This window comes from Chlamydotis macqueenii, chromosome 4, assembly GCF_036417535.1.
Source record: "Chlamydotis macqueenii isolate bChlMac1 chromosome 4, bChlMac1.mat, whole genome shotgun sequence".
Taxonomy (NCBI): domain Eukaryota; kingdom Metazoa; phylum Chordata; class Aves; order Otidiformes; family Otididae; genus Chlamydotis; species Chlamydotis macqueenii.
Window position 1 is genome coordinate 32,743,477 of NC_141559.1, and position 17,595 is coordinate 32,761,071.

Sequence of the window (17,595 nt, forward strand, 5' to 3'; positions counted from 1 at the left end):
TGTAGGCTATTGTGAGACTAAATATATCACACAGCACACTTCATCACTTCTTACTCATACTTTGTTTGCTGTGGGGAACAAGGGAAGCAGCGTACACAGCAAGCATGTTTGTATTACGAAGAGCTCCTGCTTATGACCCCTGTAGCTGGAAGAACACGCTCCTGAATTAATTCAACCTGTTGACTTCTTTTCAGAATAGAGGGACAGAATAATACTTCTGCTGGTATCTGAAAGCTGGGAAAATAATTTGAAAATTTCTTTCAAGCCGCAATATCATTCTAAACCAAATTTAAAGCAACTTCATTCCAAAGTATGTTATTTTTCCCAGAAGCTGAAGGTGAGATTTTCCCACACCATTCTTCCTTCTTACCGCTATTCATTTATTTTACTCTTTCTATTTACACTTTACTTTATTTACTACCTGTGATAACTCAGTGTCAAAGGATCATGGTACAAGATTGCACAAAAAGTCATTGCAAGGCAATGCCTTCTGCCTGGTGAACCTCCTTCCACAGCCAAAACCACCCCTTTCCAGCTGCACTGTGATACAGTCGCCAGTTTCTCCACGTGAGTAACTCCACACTGCTCTGCACAGCCCGTCTGTGAATACACAACTGCTGTATTTACAAACTGAGGGGCTTTGACTGAAAGTCCTCAGAACCAGGAGCTATTTGCATTTAATCTAACACACGCTAACAATAAGATGGTTAAGTAACGTATCTATGTCATTCTAGCCTAAAAACTATAATTTACAAGTACATCATGTCAGTAATGTTGTATTAAGAAGCACAAAGAACACCTTTTCCTGAACCCTCAATCCTCCAAAAATCTCCAAATGAGTCAAACAAACAAATTAAAGACTAAATAGGGAAGAAAACAATAAAATTCAACCTTAGAAATAGAGTTATTTCATGTTTTATTCATGGAGAAAATGTATTAGAAATACAGAGGCTTGTCCAAACTATTTTCTGTGAAATTAACAGTTTTGGGGAAAAGCACAAAAATAATATTACAACACAGCTGTTCTTTCATTTTTATCCAGTGCCTGCTTTTCAGCCTCCAAATAAGTGTATTTCTACAGTAAATTGCTTTTTTGTAAAGAAAAAACTCTATGAGGAAAAAAATTTATCAAGTCAGGAAGATCTTCAACAAGTTAATCATGTTGCCTGGGTTTCTGACAGTCAGCAAAATCATAATCTATTATAACAAAGAGAAGTTTACTACCAATATTTTTTTTTTTTGAAAGGGTTTTTCAGGTCCTAGGGCCTCTCTGGTTTCCTTAACTTTTACAAAGAAAGTGCTTTGATATTTTTTCCTAAAAAATATGTGAACTGTGTTTGTGGGGCTGGAAATATTTAGAGAGGGAAGAGAAAATGAGCGCGTTTATCCATCCTGCAACCAAAATGCACTACACTCATTTACTATCAATTTTCTGTTTTATTCTCACCCTTGCAGATTCAGCAGTTACTGTTTTACAAACAAAACCTGTTACTAGTTCTCAAAAGTCGAGCGTGAGGATTTCAAGTATTTAAAATCCTGAAACAGCTCAGAGAAATGCCTTCAGTTTGTCAGGTACATTTTACACTTACACACGTACTACTACTAGGTACATATATTTACGTACACACTACTTCCAGCACATACACACAGCACCATGGACTGAAGGATGCTGCACGGGGCCGTTGCCTCCAGCGCTGGGGCTGGGGAGATCCCTCCTGCCCAGCTGTGGAGGCTCAGTTGGGACATCTGTGCTCCAGCCAGAACGACGCTGCTGCCACTTTGCCCATTTGCAGCTTCAACCAGCAGAGAAAATGAGCTCATATGCCAGGGACACACAGACACGCACTGGACACTGACATGGCTGGACACACAGGCTGCCACAGACAAAGGCAATCTAAATCTACCCCCCTCTATTTTAAAACCATTACTCCTTGTCTTATTGCAACAGGCCCTACTAAACAGCCTTTCCCCATCTTTCTTGTAGGCCCCCTTGAGGTACTGGAAGACCGCTATCAGGTCTCCCCGGAGCCTCCTCTTCTCCAGGCTGAACAGCCCCAACTCTCTCAGCCTGTCCTCATAAGAGAGGTGCTCCAGCCCTTTTATCATCTTCGTGGCCCTCCTCTGGACCTTCTCCAACTGGTCCATGTCCTTCTTGTGCTGGGGGCTCCAGAACTGGACACAGTACTCCAGGTGGGGTCTCACCAGGGCAGAGTAGAGGGGGAGAATCACCTCCCTCGACCTGCTGGCCACGCTGCTCTTGATGCAACCCAGGATGCGGTTGGCCTTGTGGGCCGCAAGGGTGCATTGCCTGCTCATGTTAAGCTTCTCATCCACCAGCTCTCCCAAGTCCTTCTCCTCAGGGCTGCTCTCAATCGATTCCCCGCCCAGCCTGTATTTGTGCCTGGGATTGCCATGACCCAGGTGCACGACCTTGCACTTGGCCTGGTTGAACTTCATGAGGTTGGCACGGGCCCACCTCTCCAGCCTGTCAAGGTACCTCTGGATGGCATCCCTCCCTTCCAGCGTGTCGACAGCACCACACAACTTGGTGTCGTCGGCGAACTTGCTGAGGGTGCACTCTATCCCACTGTCCATGTCGCCGACAAAGATGTTGAACAGGGCCGGGCCCAGCACGGACCCATGAGGGATGCCACTGGTGACCGGTCTCCACATGGACATTGAGCCGTTGACCACCACTCTCTGAGTGCGGCCATCCAGCCAACTCCTTATCCACCGAGTGGTCCGTCCATCAAACCCATGCCTCTCTAGTTTAGAGAGAAGGATGTCGTGCGGGACAGTGTCAAAAGCTTTGCACAAGTCCAGGTAGATGATGTCAGTTGCTCGTCCCTTGTCCACCGATGCCGTCACCCCGTCATAGAAGGCCACCAAATTGGTCAGGCACGATCTGCCCTCGGTGAAGCCATGTTGGCTGTCACCAACCACCTCCTTGCTCTCCATGTGCCTTAGCATGGTTTCCAGGAGAATCTGCTCCATGACCTTGCCAGGCACAGAGGTGAGGCTGACCGGCCTGTAGTTGCCTGGGTCTTCCTTATTCCCCTTTTTAAAAATTGGGGTTATGTTCCCTCTCTTCCAGTCATCGGGGACCTCACCAGACTACCATGACTTCTCAAATACGATAGCCAGTGGCTTGGCAACTTCATCCGCCAGTTCCCTCAGGACCCGCAGATGGATCTCATCAGGACCCATGGACTTGTGCACCTTCAGGTTCCTTAGATGATCCTGAACCTGCTCTTCAAGTACAATGGGCAGTTTTTCATTCTTGCAGTCCCTGCTTGCACCTTCTACAGCTTGGGTGCTGGGACAGGAACTCTTGTCGGTGAAGACTGAGGCAAAAAAGCCATTGAGAACCTCAGCCTTCTCCATGTCCTGGGTAACCTGGACACCAGTTCCCTTCCGGAGGGGGCCTATATTTACCCTGGACTTTCTTTTGTCCCCTACGTACCTATAAAAGCTCTTCCTGTTACATTTTATATCCCTGGCCAGATTCAGTTCTGCCAGGGCTTTGGCCTTTCTTACCTTATCCCTGGCCACTCGCGCAGCCTCTTTGTAGTCCTCCCAGGCTACCTGTCCCCACTTCCACCCTCTATAGGCTTCCTTTTTCACTTTCAGTTGGTCCAGGAGCTCCTTGCTCATCCACGCCGGCCTCCTGGCCTTTTTGCCCGACTTGTTTTTCATCGGGATGCACCTCTGCTGAGCTTGGAGGAGGTGCTCCTTGAATATGGACCAACTTTCCAGGGCCGCCTCCCATGGCACTTGGCCCATCAGGTCCCTGAAGAGGCCGAAGTCCGCCTTCCTGAAGTCCAGGGCAGAGAGCTTGCCGTGTATTTTCCTTGCTGCCCTGTGGATCTTGAACTCCACCATGTCATGGTCGCTGCAGCCAAGGCTGTCCTTTAGTTTCACATCCCCGACCAGCCCCTCCCTGTTTGTGAGCACAAGGTCGAGCATGGCACCCCTCCTTGTCGGCTCCTCTATCGCCTGCAGGAGGAAGTTGTCATCCACGCATTCCAGGAACCTCCTGGACTGCCTGTGCCCTGCCGTGCCGTGCTGTCTCTCCAACAGATGTCAGCGTGGTTGAAGTCCCCCATGAGGACCAGGGCCTGTGACCTGAGGCTGCTCCTATCTGCATATAGAGCACTTCGTCTGCTCTATCCTCCTGGCCAGGCGGCCTGTAACAGACCCCTACCTTGACGTCCCCTGTCTGTCCCCATCCTCTAATCTTGACCCATAAGCTCTCTGTCAGCTCCTAGAATCACAGAATCATAGAATCATAGAATCACATGGTTGGATGGGACCTATAAGATCATCTAGTCCAACCGTCTTCCCACTACCATTGCTGCCACAGCTACTAAACCATATCCTGTAGCTTCTCATCAAGCCGCCTCTTGAACACTGCCAGGGACAGAGACTTCACCACCTCCCTGGACAGGCCATTCCAGTGCCTTACCACTCTTTGGGAGAAAAAGTTTTTCCTCAAGTCCAATCTAAACCTCCTCTGGTACAACTTGTGGCCATTTCCTCAGGTCCTGCTTGTTGCCTGGAAGAAGAGGCCAAACCCCTGTTCATCACAACCTGCCTTCAGGAAGCTACAGAGTGCAATGAGGTCTCCCCTGAGCCTCCTCTTCTCCAGACTAAACAATCCCAACTCTCTCAGCCGCTCCTCATAAGACTTGTGCTCCAGACCCCTCACCAGCTTTGTTGCCCTTCTCTGGACACGTTCCAGGGCTTCAATGTCTTTCTTGTAGTGAGGGGCCCAAAACTGAACACAATACTCAAGGTGCGGCCTCACCAGCGCCGAATACAGGGGGATGATTACCTCCCTGCTCCTGCTGGCCACACTATTTCTAATGCAGGCCAGGATGCTGTTGGCCCTCTTGGCCACCTGGGCACACTGTTGGCTCATGTTCAGCTGAGCATCAACCAACACCCCCAGGTCCCTTTCCTCTTCACAGTCCTCCAGCCACTCAGCTCCGAGCCTATAGCGCTGCATGGGGTTATTGTGGCCAAAGTGCAGGACCCGACACTTGGCCTTGTTGAACCTCATCCCATTCAGCTCAGCCCAGCGATCCAGCCTATCCAGATCCCTCTGAAGGGCCTCCCTACCCTCAGCAGATCAACACCGCCACCCAACTTGGTGTCATCTGCAAACTTACTGAGGGTACACTCAATCCCCTCATCTAGGTCATCAATAAAGATATTGAACAAGATGGGCCCAAGTACCGACCCCTGGGGGACACCACTTGTAACAGGCTGCCAGCTGGACTTGACTCCATTAACCACCACCCGCTGGGCACGGCCCCCTAGCCAATTCTTTATCCAAAGAAGGGTATACCTACCCAGTCCACAGGCAGCCAGTTTCCCTAGGAGAATACTGTGAGAGACCGTGTCAAAGGCCTTGCTGAAGTCCAGGTAGACCACATCAACAGCCTTTCCTTCATCCACCAGTCTGGTCACCCAGTCGTAAAAGGAAATGAGGTTGGTCAAGCACGACCTGCCTTTCGTGAACCCGTGCTGGCTGGGCCTGATCCCCTGGATGCCACTCATATGCCGAGTGATCTCACCCAAGATGATTTGCTCCATAACTTTCCCAGGTACTGAGGTCAGGCTGACAGGCCTGTAGTTCCCCGGATCCTCCTTACGGCCCTTCTTGTAGATGGAAGTCACATCAGCAAGCCTCCAGTCCTCCGGGACCTCCCCAGATAACCAGGACCGCTAGTAGATGGCCGAGAGCGGCCATCACCCCCGCCAACTCCCTTAGCACCCTAGGATGGAGCCCGTCCGGTCCCATGGACTTGTGGCAGTCCAGATGGAGAAGGAGCTCTCTAACTGTCTCCACCTGTACCACAGGGGGTGTACTCGGCCTGGCATCCCAGACTTCCAGATTAGGGCATAAAGTGCCCTGAGGATAACTGATCTGCCTATTAAAGGCAGAAGTAAAGAAGGCGTTGAGGACCTCAGCCTTCTCCTTATCCTCAGTGATCACATTCCCCGCTGCATCAAGTAAAGGGTGTAAATGCTCCTTATTTCTTCTCTTACCACTGATATATTTGTAAAAGGATTTCTTGTTCTCTTTTACTGCAGTGGCCAATCTGAGTTCATGCTGAGCTTTTGTCTTCCTAACTTCCTCCCTGCATACCTTAGAAACTTCTTTGTAATCTCCCCAAGTAGTCTGTCCCTTCTTCCAGAGGACATAGACTCTCTTTTTCTTCCGGAGCCTCAACAATAGTTCCCGGTTCATCCACACCGGTCTTCTTCCCCTACGGCTCGCCTTACAGCATTCAGGAACAGCCTGTTCTTGTGCCTTTAAGATCTCCATCTTGAGGAGCGTCCAGGCTTCCTGGACCCCTTTACCCTTAAGGACCGACTCCCAAGGGACCCTCGCAACAAGCGTCCTGAACAAGTCAAAGTCCGCCCTCTTGAAGTTCAGGATAGCCGTTCTGCTAGTGATCCTTCTGACATCTCCAAGAATAGAGAATTCTACAATTTCATGGTCGCTCTGCCCAAGACAGTGCCCAACCTTCACGTCTCCCACCAGACCTTCTCTGTTAGTAAAGAGTAGGTCAATCAGGGCACCACCCCTGATAGGCTCTCGTACCAGCTGCATAAGGAAACTATCTTCCACACCCTCTAGGAACCTTTTGGACTGTTTCCTGTGCGCTGTATGATATTCCCAGCATATATCAGGGAAGTTGAAGTCTCCCACAAGAACGAGTGCTGGTGATTGCGCGACTCGCTCAAGCTGCCCATAGAACGCCTCATCCTTCTCTTCATCCTGATTAGGCGGTCTATAACAGACCCCCACCACGATGTCACTCCTACAGGCCTTTCCTCTTATCCTTATCCATAGACACTCAACTGTATCATTCCCAACCCCAAGCTCTTCAATGTCAAAACAGTCTTTAATATAAAGGCTCCTCCTCCGTCCCCAGGCAGAGCTCCACACACTCCAGCCGGTTGCTGACGCAGAGAGCGACACCCCCTCCTCGTCTCCCCTTCCTGTCTTTTCTAAAAAGCCTATACCCCTAAAGCCTATACCAGCACAGCCCCTCTGTCTGCCTAGCACCTGTGCCCGCATCCCAGTCCGCAATCTGTTTTCCCCAGTCTGCAAAGCACTGCCTGCAGGAATATGCAGATTTTTCTTTTTTCCTGCAGATATGAAGGAATTTCAGTTTCACCATTGTTTGTGGAAAAAGATAAATTCTTTGCAGAGCAAAATTCAAGGAGCTCTCAAATTATCCATTAATCAGACTATGCTCTTGGAAGTTGAGAAACCATAATTGGCAACCAACTTTTCACAGACTAATGTATGGTTCACCACCTCTTTAAATATCAAACTGATAAATGCTTAGTTCTGTGAAAAAAAAAAAAAAGGATATCCACAGTATTCAGTGTAATATCAGTTTGTGCAGAACTTGCCACTTGCAGATCCATCAGTACAGATGTTACCCATCCTACCATAGATCACCTGTGGCTTGTTCTCAAAAGTGCATTCTGAGTATTTTCAACTTCCCTTTAGATCTGAACTGGAAACAGACTCTCTCTCCTAAAGATGTTGCAATGCTACGAAAACGGGGGGGGGGGGGAACCAAACCCCAGTGGTACTGATGTTATCCCCAGCAGGCGTAATGAATGCATTGTCTTTTGCAGAAGCTACTGGAGTGGTGGCAAGCAGGTGCTTTGACAAACTTTCATTTTAAAGCTGTTCCCTACAGTGAGGGTTGCATAGAAGAACTTTGAAATCAGGAGTGTGAGAAGGAGATGGCTGGGCACTATTCACTTTGGGTCAGAGTGAACAGTCCTAGAACAAGCCTAAGTACAGAAGGTAAAAGCAGAAAATTTATTCAATGTCACCTGTAAGAGTTTATCTCAAATTGTTCCTTTGGCAAAGAGAGGTATATGTTTTCCTTCTTACAACATACTACAGAAAACCAGCTAAACTATACAATCCAAAAGCACAGACGACTTCTGGGGGTCTCTGAGAGGCCAAAAACACTCTCAGGAAGTCCGTGTATGCCTCTGAAGCATTTGCTGCCTATTGACCCCTCCTCCTAAAGCTGAAACTAGGCTGCAACAAATCTCAGGGCTTAGTTACCTGCTTGGCATTTATTTGTGAATTCCTTCCCCCTCAAGGGAAGTTGGAGGGGAAAACAGAAATAAAAAAATAAAAAAAAAATCAACAAAATCCAAACAATATTAAGTATTTCACAGAATCCTCACAAGGATAAAAGAAGGGACAACAGCTTCTCTCATCACAAGCGACTCAGGTACAAGATATACAACAACAAAGTCAACTAATATCTTCAAACACTACAGCTGATATGAACCAATATTTGAGTAATGATGGACGGTAGGTGCAATTTGGGAAAGATTTAAAAAGTAATTTATTTTTGAGCCCAGGCTTTAGTTGATGAGTATGATAGGCTTTTGCAGTATTTTTTTTTCCTCCTGTTATAAAGAAACTTGTGTTTTGCTTCAGCATTTTTTCAGCAGAAGGAAAGACAAAAATAACAGGAGCAGTAACAGCAGCGCACACCAGCAACAGCAATGGTAGCGTCTGCTCCACCTCTTGGAACGAGGTATGAAGAGGCATAAAGTATAACCTAATTGGCCTCCAAAGACTGTAATGACTCTACTTACTAAATTAGATTCATTCCAGTGGTATCTTGAGTATCTCCCAAACCTCAATGACAAATCCCAGTGCCTACTGGAGAACTACTTTCTACATACCAGTAAATTATTGTGACTAGCCCACGGTAACACCGGGAATCTGCATCAAAGCACCCAGCCCAATGTAGGAGACCTAGACTCACATTTTAGCTATCACACTACCCTTCCTTTCATTACCTAAGAGTGGAGCTACAAGAATCCCAAAGATAAATACTTCAAAATGTCAAAAGCCATCACTAATTCACACTTTCCAGACATACACAGTTTCAGCCTGACCTTGAAGTAGGACCATTGCAGAAGCTGTACAAAGATGCAGTTTTTATATAATCTGAGTTACGGCTGTTCTGCAGAATAATTGTGAGCTCCTAATTGTTCATCTTAGTCCCTAAACCTCTTCGTTTTACTCACAGAAAACTGAGAAGAAACAGCCTACTCCTCTCTTACGTTCTCATCACATTTCCATTTTGGCAAGACATCCAGTCCAGATCTTTGTAAACTCACAAAGCGGGACAGAAAAGCAGCACTTGGCACCCTACTTAAACTTTGCCATCTAAAAATGCAGAATTGTTTTAAATAGGATGGTATGCTTTGATTTGTCATAATGTTTATCATTGCATTTATTTTCTGCCTGCAGATATTATTAAAGAAGATGTTTCATCTCAATGTATGTATAAAATCAAAGGAATGAAGAAAGACAGAATGCCTGATTTAATTACTGTCCTGGTTCTTTCAGTAAATGGTGGCTGAGCATACCAATATGAATAAGGATTTGTAAGTAAATGTCACACTATAATTATGAAAGAGCAGGAAACTGAGATACAGACTCTGATTCTAATTGCTCCATGATAACCATACAAATGCATCTGACTCAAAGTATTCTTTCATAACCCTGAAGTTCAGGACTGTGCTCTTTTGCCCTTTTTGTCTATGAAGGAAAAACCTCTTGGCATCTAAATTACGGCTGTGATGTTCTGCGATGCTGATCTTCTAACTGCTCCATTTAACTGAATAGGATTTACAAGTACATATCATTAATAAAATGATATCAGCTGGAATGGAACCTAACTTATATTGACCATTTGAACATATCAGTCCTTCACTCCTCTTCACACCAAGAAAAAGAGCTAAAAATACTAATCTGCTCAGGAAATTGAGTATTTTCCTTGATCCACTGAGAACACACAGCACAGGCCAATTATCTATAATATCTCAGACACATTTTAAACATATTCTGAGGGAAACACAGCTAGAAGCTAGTGTTACATGCCTCCCGCAGCTCATCAACTAGGCTCGTTCGCAGCTGCACTTTCCAGGTAAAATACACTGAAAGAGTTTTAGGATAAAGTTAAATTGGTTGTGGTTGTGGTTTCTTTTCCTCAATTAAAATTGGAATAAGATTACACCATTCATTTACACAAATAACAGAACAGAAACAGGACTCTCAGTTCAGTACTTCTTTTCCAGAATACGCACCAGGGTGCTCGACGGTGCTAGAGGACTAACCTTATATGAGCCTGTGATTTCTATTCAGTTTCACTCAAATTTAACACTAACTTCTTCTCTAGTGATTATTTCTTCTTCTCCTTACTTTCAGTAACTGAAATTTCAAGATTGCTAACAACACACCTAGCCACAGGCGTGCAATGGTTATTTTTGAGTAACCCAAATATGCTCTTCATCTGGTGATGTTACCTATTCTTTCACTGCAAAGCCCACAAAAATCCCTTTCCTTCATGCCCAGTGCTCTTTCAGAAGCTGTAGATCCCAGTTAGAAGAGTTTAGAATACAAGTTTTATGTCATTTTCCTGGAGACCTTAAGCTATTCCATTACTGTGTCAGATTTATTAAACAATGCTCCAGGGGAAAATGTGTAGCTTAGTAGAATGGGTCATTCTGAAAATACAAAAGTCCCTCTGTTTCTAACTTTTCTGGCTATGGAGAAACTAGCTGGACATGACTTTCTCTCCATATTTCAAAGCCATGCTGGAAGTCGGATGTACACATGAAATCAAGCTGGCCACAGTTCTGGCTCATACTGCTCTCCCTTCACAAGAAGTTTCACAGAGGAATGGCAGGCATTTATTTATTCAGTGAGGCTTTTTCCCTTGCGAAATTAAGAACTAACATGAACTTCCCTTTTTAATTGTTATTAGGATCTATATAGTGGTGTAATTAATGTAGCGAAGTCACACAACAGTTTTTGTTATGTTCATTATTACCACTGCTTACTTTTTTATTCTCTTACTGTACAAATCTGTAGTGACAGTGCAAGATGCTACTGAGCTAAATAATCTGCGGATCTCCTTTTTGCCTGAGACACAGAGCGCTGTTACTTTACCATCACAATCTGTATTTTGTTCAAAATCTGTAAATATAAACTGAAACGTTATTACACATTTCAAGCAGCAAACTGAAGGATACTGCCTTAGTTTAACCTGATCTGTTAACCTGTACATCTCTAAAGGTGGCATTGGAGAATGGTGAAGCTTTCAACAAAGCTCAATGAGTTGGGTGTCCAGTTTCAATTAAAAAATCAAAATATGTGATTATTTTCAAACACAGAAACATGATTTGCTGCCAATGATACATTCACAGGTAAAGCAATACATTCAAATTACTCAAGAGTATCTCTTCTCTGGTTCTAAGCAGCTGTCTGACAAAAATCACAGATTCATTACAGAACAGTCTGGGTCAGAAGGGACCTTTAGAGGTCATCCCAGTCCACTTCCCTTGCAACGAGTACAGACACCTTCAACTAGATCACAGTCGAATCAAAATACATAGTTAGGATCTTATTTTCCTGTTCTCTATTAAAGGCAAATTAAAAACACCAAAAAACCTGCTTTTCTTGCACTGACAAACACGAATGGATTACCTGCACACTATTTCAGACCCTCAGAGACAACTTCTGCTTGGGAGCAGGAGGTCAGCTTTGCCAGAAGTCTCAGGAAAAACATCCAGCAAGCGGTATTTACCTCTTTTGAGTTTCTGTGCTGGTGCCACTGTCCCACAAAATGAGATACCTTCTACCCAGACAACAGCAGGGCTAGTGCCAGAGCTCACTGCCCACGCACACTGCCCATACTTTCCTCTACAGAAACCGATGCCCACTCCAGGCTGCTGACAAGAGCCACCCTTTGGCTGGCTGAGGACTGGCCCCAGAGCCAAAGGCACTCTGCAACCCCCCCTCTTCCGCCACCCTAACAGCTAACACTCTTGGTTTCAATGAATCCCAGCTGATTGACCGTAGCTGAGGAGCTGGCTTTTGGTGTTCTGCTGCCAAAACTAGTAGTATAATTTATAAATACAACATATTTCTCTATTCCTTTATTACATTTCGAAGACGTTTCACATTTCAAAAGCATGAAAATTTATTTGTGTTTTACAGTTTGTAACTATCTGTGTTAATGACCCACTATCAGCACTGAATTTTTCTGTACTTTTTCTTTAGTAGCATCTGTATTTCTCCCACTTCTGGTAAAAAAAAAAAAAAAAAAAAAAAAAAAAAAAAAAAAAGAGGAAAGAAAACAAAAACAAACTAAAAAAAAACCTGAAACACAAAAAAAACCCCATTCACACCAAATGAGTTTAATCTCAGCTCCATTTAAAAAAAAATAATAATAATTAAAATAATCAGTACATTTAATTAATAAGCACAGGAGGAGCTCTAAACCCAGTATAGAATTTTCACACAGCTTGTTTATCACATTCAAAATAACTCAGCAACTACCTAATTAATATCACTGGGTCATTACACCAACACTTTAGTTTGGCTAGGTACTGATGGCAATTGATCTGCAGGCTATCTGAATTTAAAAGAAATGCAATAAAAATTCCTTACTTTTACTTTCTAAAAACAAGTGCACTGCATTTTTGTTGGTAAGGCTGCTAATACCTAGTGGAATTATTTTACTAAAAGATCATAATCTGATATGATTACTTTAATTTTACAAATAAGTATGTTTAAGTTGTGCATCCATCTCAAAAGCCAAAATGCTATTTCTACCTTGCCCTTGGAAGTTTGCAAAACCCATACTGTAACCTGTGGAATTAATAGTATTTTTTAAATGAAAAAAACCCCAAATATTTGTGTTGTGACAGAGTACTCTAGTCCAACACACTATGTTTTGGACCTCAACAATGTGCTCTAAATAAAAACTACCTAAAAACTACCTAATATGACAAAGGTTAGAGCCCAGTTTCCAACCACTTCACTAAGATGTGTCGGTCCCTGCTCATTTCTGACAGCACTACTGTGCCACTCTTTACGTTTAAAAAGTAATGCTCTATCTAGTCAATAATGCTATTTTATTAGGTATACACAAGCAAGTGTGACATCGTAAATGCGACACTACCACATCAGAACTTCACATGCTCGTTCCTTTCAGTTATATTAACACAAAGCTACACCAAGAACAGGTCCTTCTTTCTCAACATCCACTAATGGAAGAAAATACAAATAGGGCACATAAGAGTCACTGCAACCACATCAAAAGCCATTTTGTCAAGTCAGGTATACTCTTTTTCATTCATAAACCTTGAGCAAGTATCAAAGCACATATTACCACATACATAGAATTAAACACACACTTAAAAAGCTTCTAACAGGGATGGTCTTAAGTTAGGTTTGAATAAAATGTGCTCTATCTCTCAAAGTTGGGTTTTTTTAGGAGTTGAACAATATTTAGATGGATGCTAAAGTAAACTTTCACATTTCCACCTTTAATTCTTTTTTTTTCACCAAATAAGACAAATAATTTATTTTTTTAAAAATGCTGGGTGAAATAATTATGCTTTACACGTATGCTGGATCACTGCTTTACAGGTGAGGCTGAGGCATTAAATCCAAAATGGCTAAAGCTCTGGCTGAAGACAAATCTCTTCTAAAAATTATACTGAGTTACATTATTCAAAACTATTCAGCAAGCATTCAAGCAACAACATGATGGATGTAACAGGTCAGTCTCGGTACACAGCTAATCAATATTGCACTCGTGAATAGTCGCTGCGTGGGGTAGATGATGTGGAGATGACACACACATGTGCTTAATATTCGGTACCATGAGTATTCCCCCTGACTTCAGCTGGACCACTCGCTACAAATCTCAGCTACACACATACATTCTTGTGGAAAGATGTAGGGGCTCTGGTTTTACGACAGATAGAGCAAATAGTTAAGAAATTACAAAAGACTTTGGATAACTATGCCTTTGTGAACTTTTAGGAAAGGCTACTATTTACTGCAGTCATGATTTAATGACAACAGTAACCATATAAAACCAAGTATTTGTTTTTTCAACAAGCTACGGCACAACACAAGCACACAACTCACACACTTAACGTGCATTACTTGAATAAATCCCCCACTGCTTATATCACTGAATATTAAGGTCTTCCTTATATATTTGAGTAATCAATACTTGGAATCAAACAAGTTTCACTGGGGAAGAGGAAAATGAATGAGGTTAAATTAATGCTGCCACTTTCTATAAAGCAGCAATGGTTTCCCGTTACAGAAACGACTAACTTAATTATTTTACAACAGGAAATCAACGCTGTAGCATATTTTAAAAGTCTAATTTACTTAAAGTAATAAAAAGGCACCTTCAAGGCTTATCACGTATGTCATATTATGCTTAGTTTTAAATATTCCAGTTTAAGAGCAGAATGCAAAAATCTCAGAGAATCAAATTGATTAATATTTTGCATTTGTATGCAGTAGTGCTCTCCACTCACCAAGTACTATATAAATATTATTTTATTACATTTCAAAGCAATTGTGTTAGGCGGGATAATAAAATGTCTCTGTCTTACATTCTTTATCTTGGCAATACAGCCTTTAAAACAGAAGTAAAAGAGGTAAATTAACGCAGTAAACTCGCGTATGGACAGAAGGTCAGAAACGAGGGAATTCCAGACTTCTTAAGTTGTGTTAAGATTAGCAGGGCACAGAAATCTACGTGCAAAGTGGGAACATCTATTTGAGGTCTGTAGGTTTCTCCTTATCTTCAATTGTATGGTTAGAGAACAAGTTAGGGATCTTTTTTAAAATTTCTAGTACTCATCATAGAATCATAGAAGAGTTTGGGTTGGAAGGGACCTTCAAAGGCCATCTAGTCCAAAGCCCCTGCAAGGAGCAGGGACATCTTCAACCAGATCAGGTTGCTCAGAGACTCATCCAGCCTGGCCTTGAATGTTTCCAGGGATGGGGCCTCCACCACCTCTCTGGGCAACCTGTTCCAGTGTTCCATGACCCTCATCGTGGTTCACAGTTCCTTTTTGCAGGAACTCCATTTCATGAGGATGCTGGTTGCTGGAGGGCAACCAGCACAATTAGAGAAAAGCTGAAAGGACAGAACAAGAACACAAGTGAAAAATTAGTTGGATTAATAAATTTTTTAAAATATCTCAAACAACAAAAGTGGTACCAGATCTTTGTCTCTTTCTTATTTCTAGGTCTGCATTTTAATTAAAACAGAGTTCCACTTTCTGCAACAACGTCTCCCTGCCTGCCAGTTGGCTGGTAGCCCCTCCTTTAAAACTCACTCCTTAAAACCTATTTCTCCCAGAAATCCTTCCAATAGTGTCTTATTTCCTATTCAAAAATGGTCACTAAAATTATGGTAGATCAATGCAATACAATTACTTTGTTAAATTATTATTATATTGTCAACTTCTGTAGAAAGTCAAAGATATATCCTCACCCTAGCAAATACTATTCTTTTCAACCACAGCAGCTAAAAGCAGAAGCTATTGGAAATCGTACCTAACTAACAAGTGTCTCTAAAAATCTGGAGCTCCTAATGGCAGTTAAGAGACTTTCTCAATTCGCCATTAACCAGCCCATCAACTGTATTTATTAACTGTGGAGCTACACGTCAGAATTGCTGTGTTTCAGTGATACAGCTTGCTGCATACAGCCTCCTAACCAAGCAACAGTTTGTGATATTCAAGTCAAAGATGTGATGTTAGCCCTTGTATTCATTGAATTTGTCATTTTAGAGATTTTTGTATGCTCTTGAAGAATAGGAACTTGCTTGATTCATTAGTCAGTCTAAAAACTATGATTTCTTATAAAACGTAGTGTTTCTTTTTGGAGCTCTTTGACCCACATTTCTTCACCCATGAGTTCACTTTCTGTAACTAGTTCATAGCATTATTTAGTACTGGTTAGAAGGGCCTTTTCTATGCAGTTAATTTGTTGCATTCTAGCTCCCAGTAATGTAGGAAATGATGAACAGACATCTTGCTGCTACAACCCTCCATACTTTCTGGCTACTTTGCTTTCCACCAAATAAACTGGAACAGATGTTTTATCCTCTAAGCAGATACGCAAACAGGCTTAAAAAGCACAATACAGTGGTTAAATAGAATTATCATAGAGATAATTCAGATACATTCACAGAATTATCATACACAGAACATTTGAAACAGGAGCATAATTCAAGCAGTTGATCTGTAACCATTGCTAAATTTGCACAAAAGGAGGGACCAGAACTGAAGATGGTACACATGTCTCGAACCTCAGTTCTATATGTGTCTGCATGGATGTCCACATGGGTGGATGGAGAAAGAGGGGTGAGAAAACAGCAGATAAAAGAGAGAGAGATAATTTCTCCTGCTTAAAAGCATGTCATTAACATAACAGATTATCACAACAGAGTACAAAACTCAGAGCTCTACCTGCAATCGAGTAAAAATATCACATACGTTTTAAGTCTCTCCAAACCCTGTGGAGTTAGCAGGACCTTTCCTGTTCACAGACTAGGTCCCACTTCACAGCCAAAGGAAATGCAGGATTCCCCAGTCCAGGTGCCACGACTTACCAAGACCTCATGTAATCCTATTATAAAACTGTTCTGAACACACCACGAGTTGACCTTCGTTATTGCCATTAATCAAGGCAGTGCAACCGTGCCTTAGCCAGCCACGAGAGGAAGGATCAAGTTACACTCACGTCTCAAGTCAAAGCTTCTTTACTTGAAGCATGTTATTCTGGGACATACAAAATGGGATCGCAATTATATCAGCAATGATCTTTTCAGCAACTGCTTGGTAGGCAGCAGTCATTTTAAGTATCTAGAAGAGCAAATGGGCCTGCCCTTGGTGCAGGAATTCTTCTGTAGCTGTAAAAATAATTTCCATTTTGTAACAGACCAAAGACCAAATGCCGTGTAAAGAGTATATTGTTGTTAAATGGTAAATGCATTTAGAAACAATGCTACAAAATGCTTGCTGCTCTTCCCCTTCCAAGAAAATTACTTTTTCATTTCCAGGTAACTGTACTGAACATATTTACTTTTTATTTCTAGAATAATAATACCTCATTGAAGATATGCAATATTTATCTGACTTACCAGAACGATGATGATGTTGTTCTTCTAGGAACTCCAAGTCAAGCATTAGGTCATCTTCATCCAACTCACAGGAACCCAGGTTATTCAAAACATCCTAATACATATTGCAATTTAAAAAAAAAAAAAAAAAAAAAAGGAGCAGCATTTAGACAGATGTGTTAACGAAACTGTTCTGCACAAAATAAGGAGCAATTAGATCTAGAAAATATTTTTAGGTAGGAGCTACAGAAAATTGGACCAGTGAGAAAGTGAATGAAACAACCGTCCAAGTAGAAATGTATTTGTCATCATTCTCTGTTTTTACAGGAACTCAAATATTTAACAAAAAAAAACCCAGAAGCACAAGTAACACTATCTGTATAACCATTTTTTTTAACTGTGCAATAATGGGTTTGTTTCTTTCCAAGTTTAATCATAACTTTTAATGAAACATAAAGATGTTATTTTTAGCACAACATAGAAGCATCAGTACTTGTTTTTCATTAAATTTTGGAATTCTAAGCACTGCCTGCCATTACCAATATCCTCTGAAGAGAGAATTACTGTTCTATTT

The 17,595-nt window shown here is 42.5% G+C and overlaps 1 protein-coding gene across 3 annotated transcripts in view; it reads right to left on the reverse strand.

Moving 5' to 3' along the window:
- Window positions 1–17,595, reverse strand: part of CCSER1 (coiled-coil serine rich protein 1) — a 704,856-nt gene that overhangs the window by 559,613 nt on the left and 127,648 nt on the right. For all 3 annotated transcript variants that reach the window (XM_086746418.1, XM_086746420.1, XM_086746419.1), the window contains one exon: window positions 17,043–17,136. In XM_086746418.1, coding sequence (XP_086602544.1) covers window positions 17,043–17,136 — 94 coding nt within the window. The remainder of the gene's footprint in view (window positions 1–17,042; window positions 17,137–17,595) is intronic.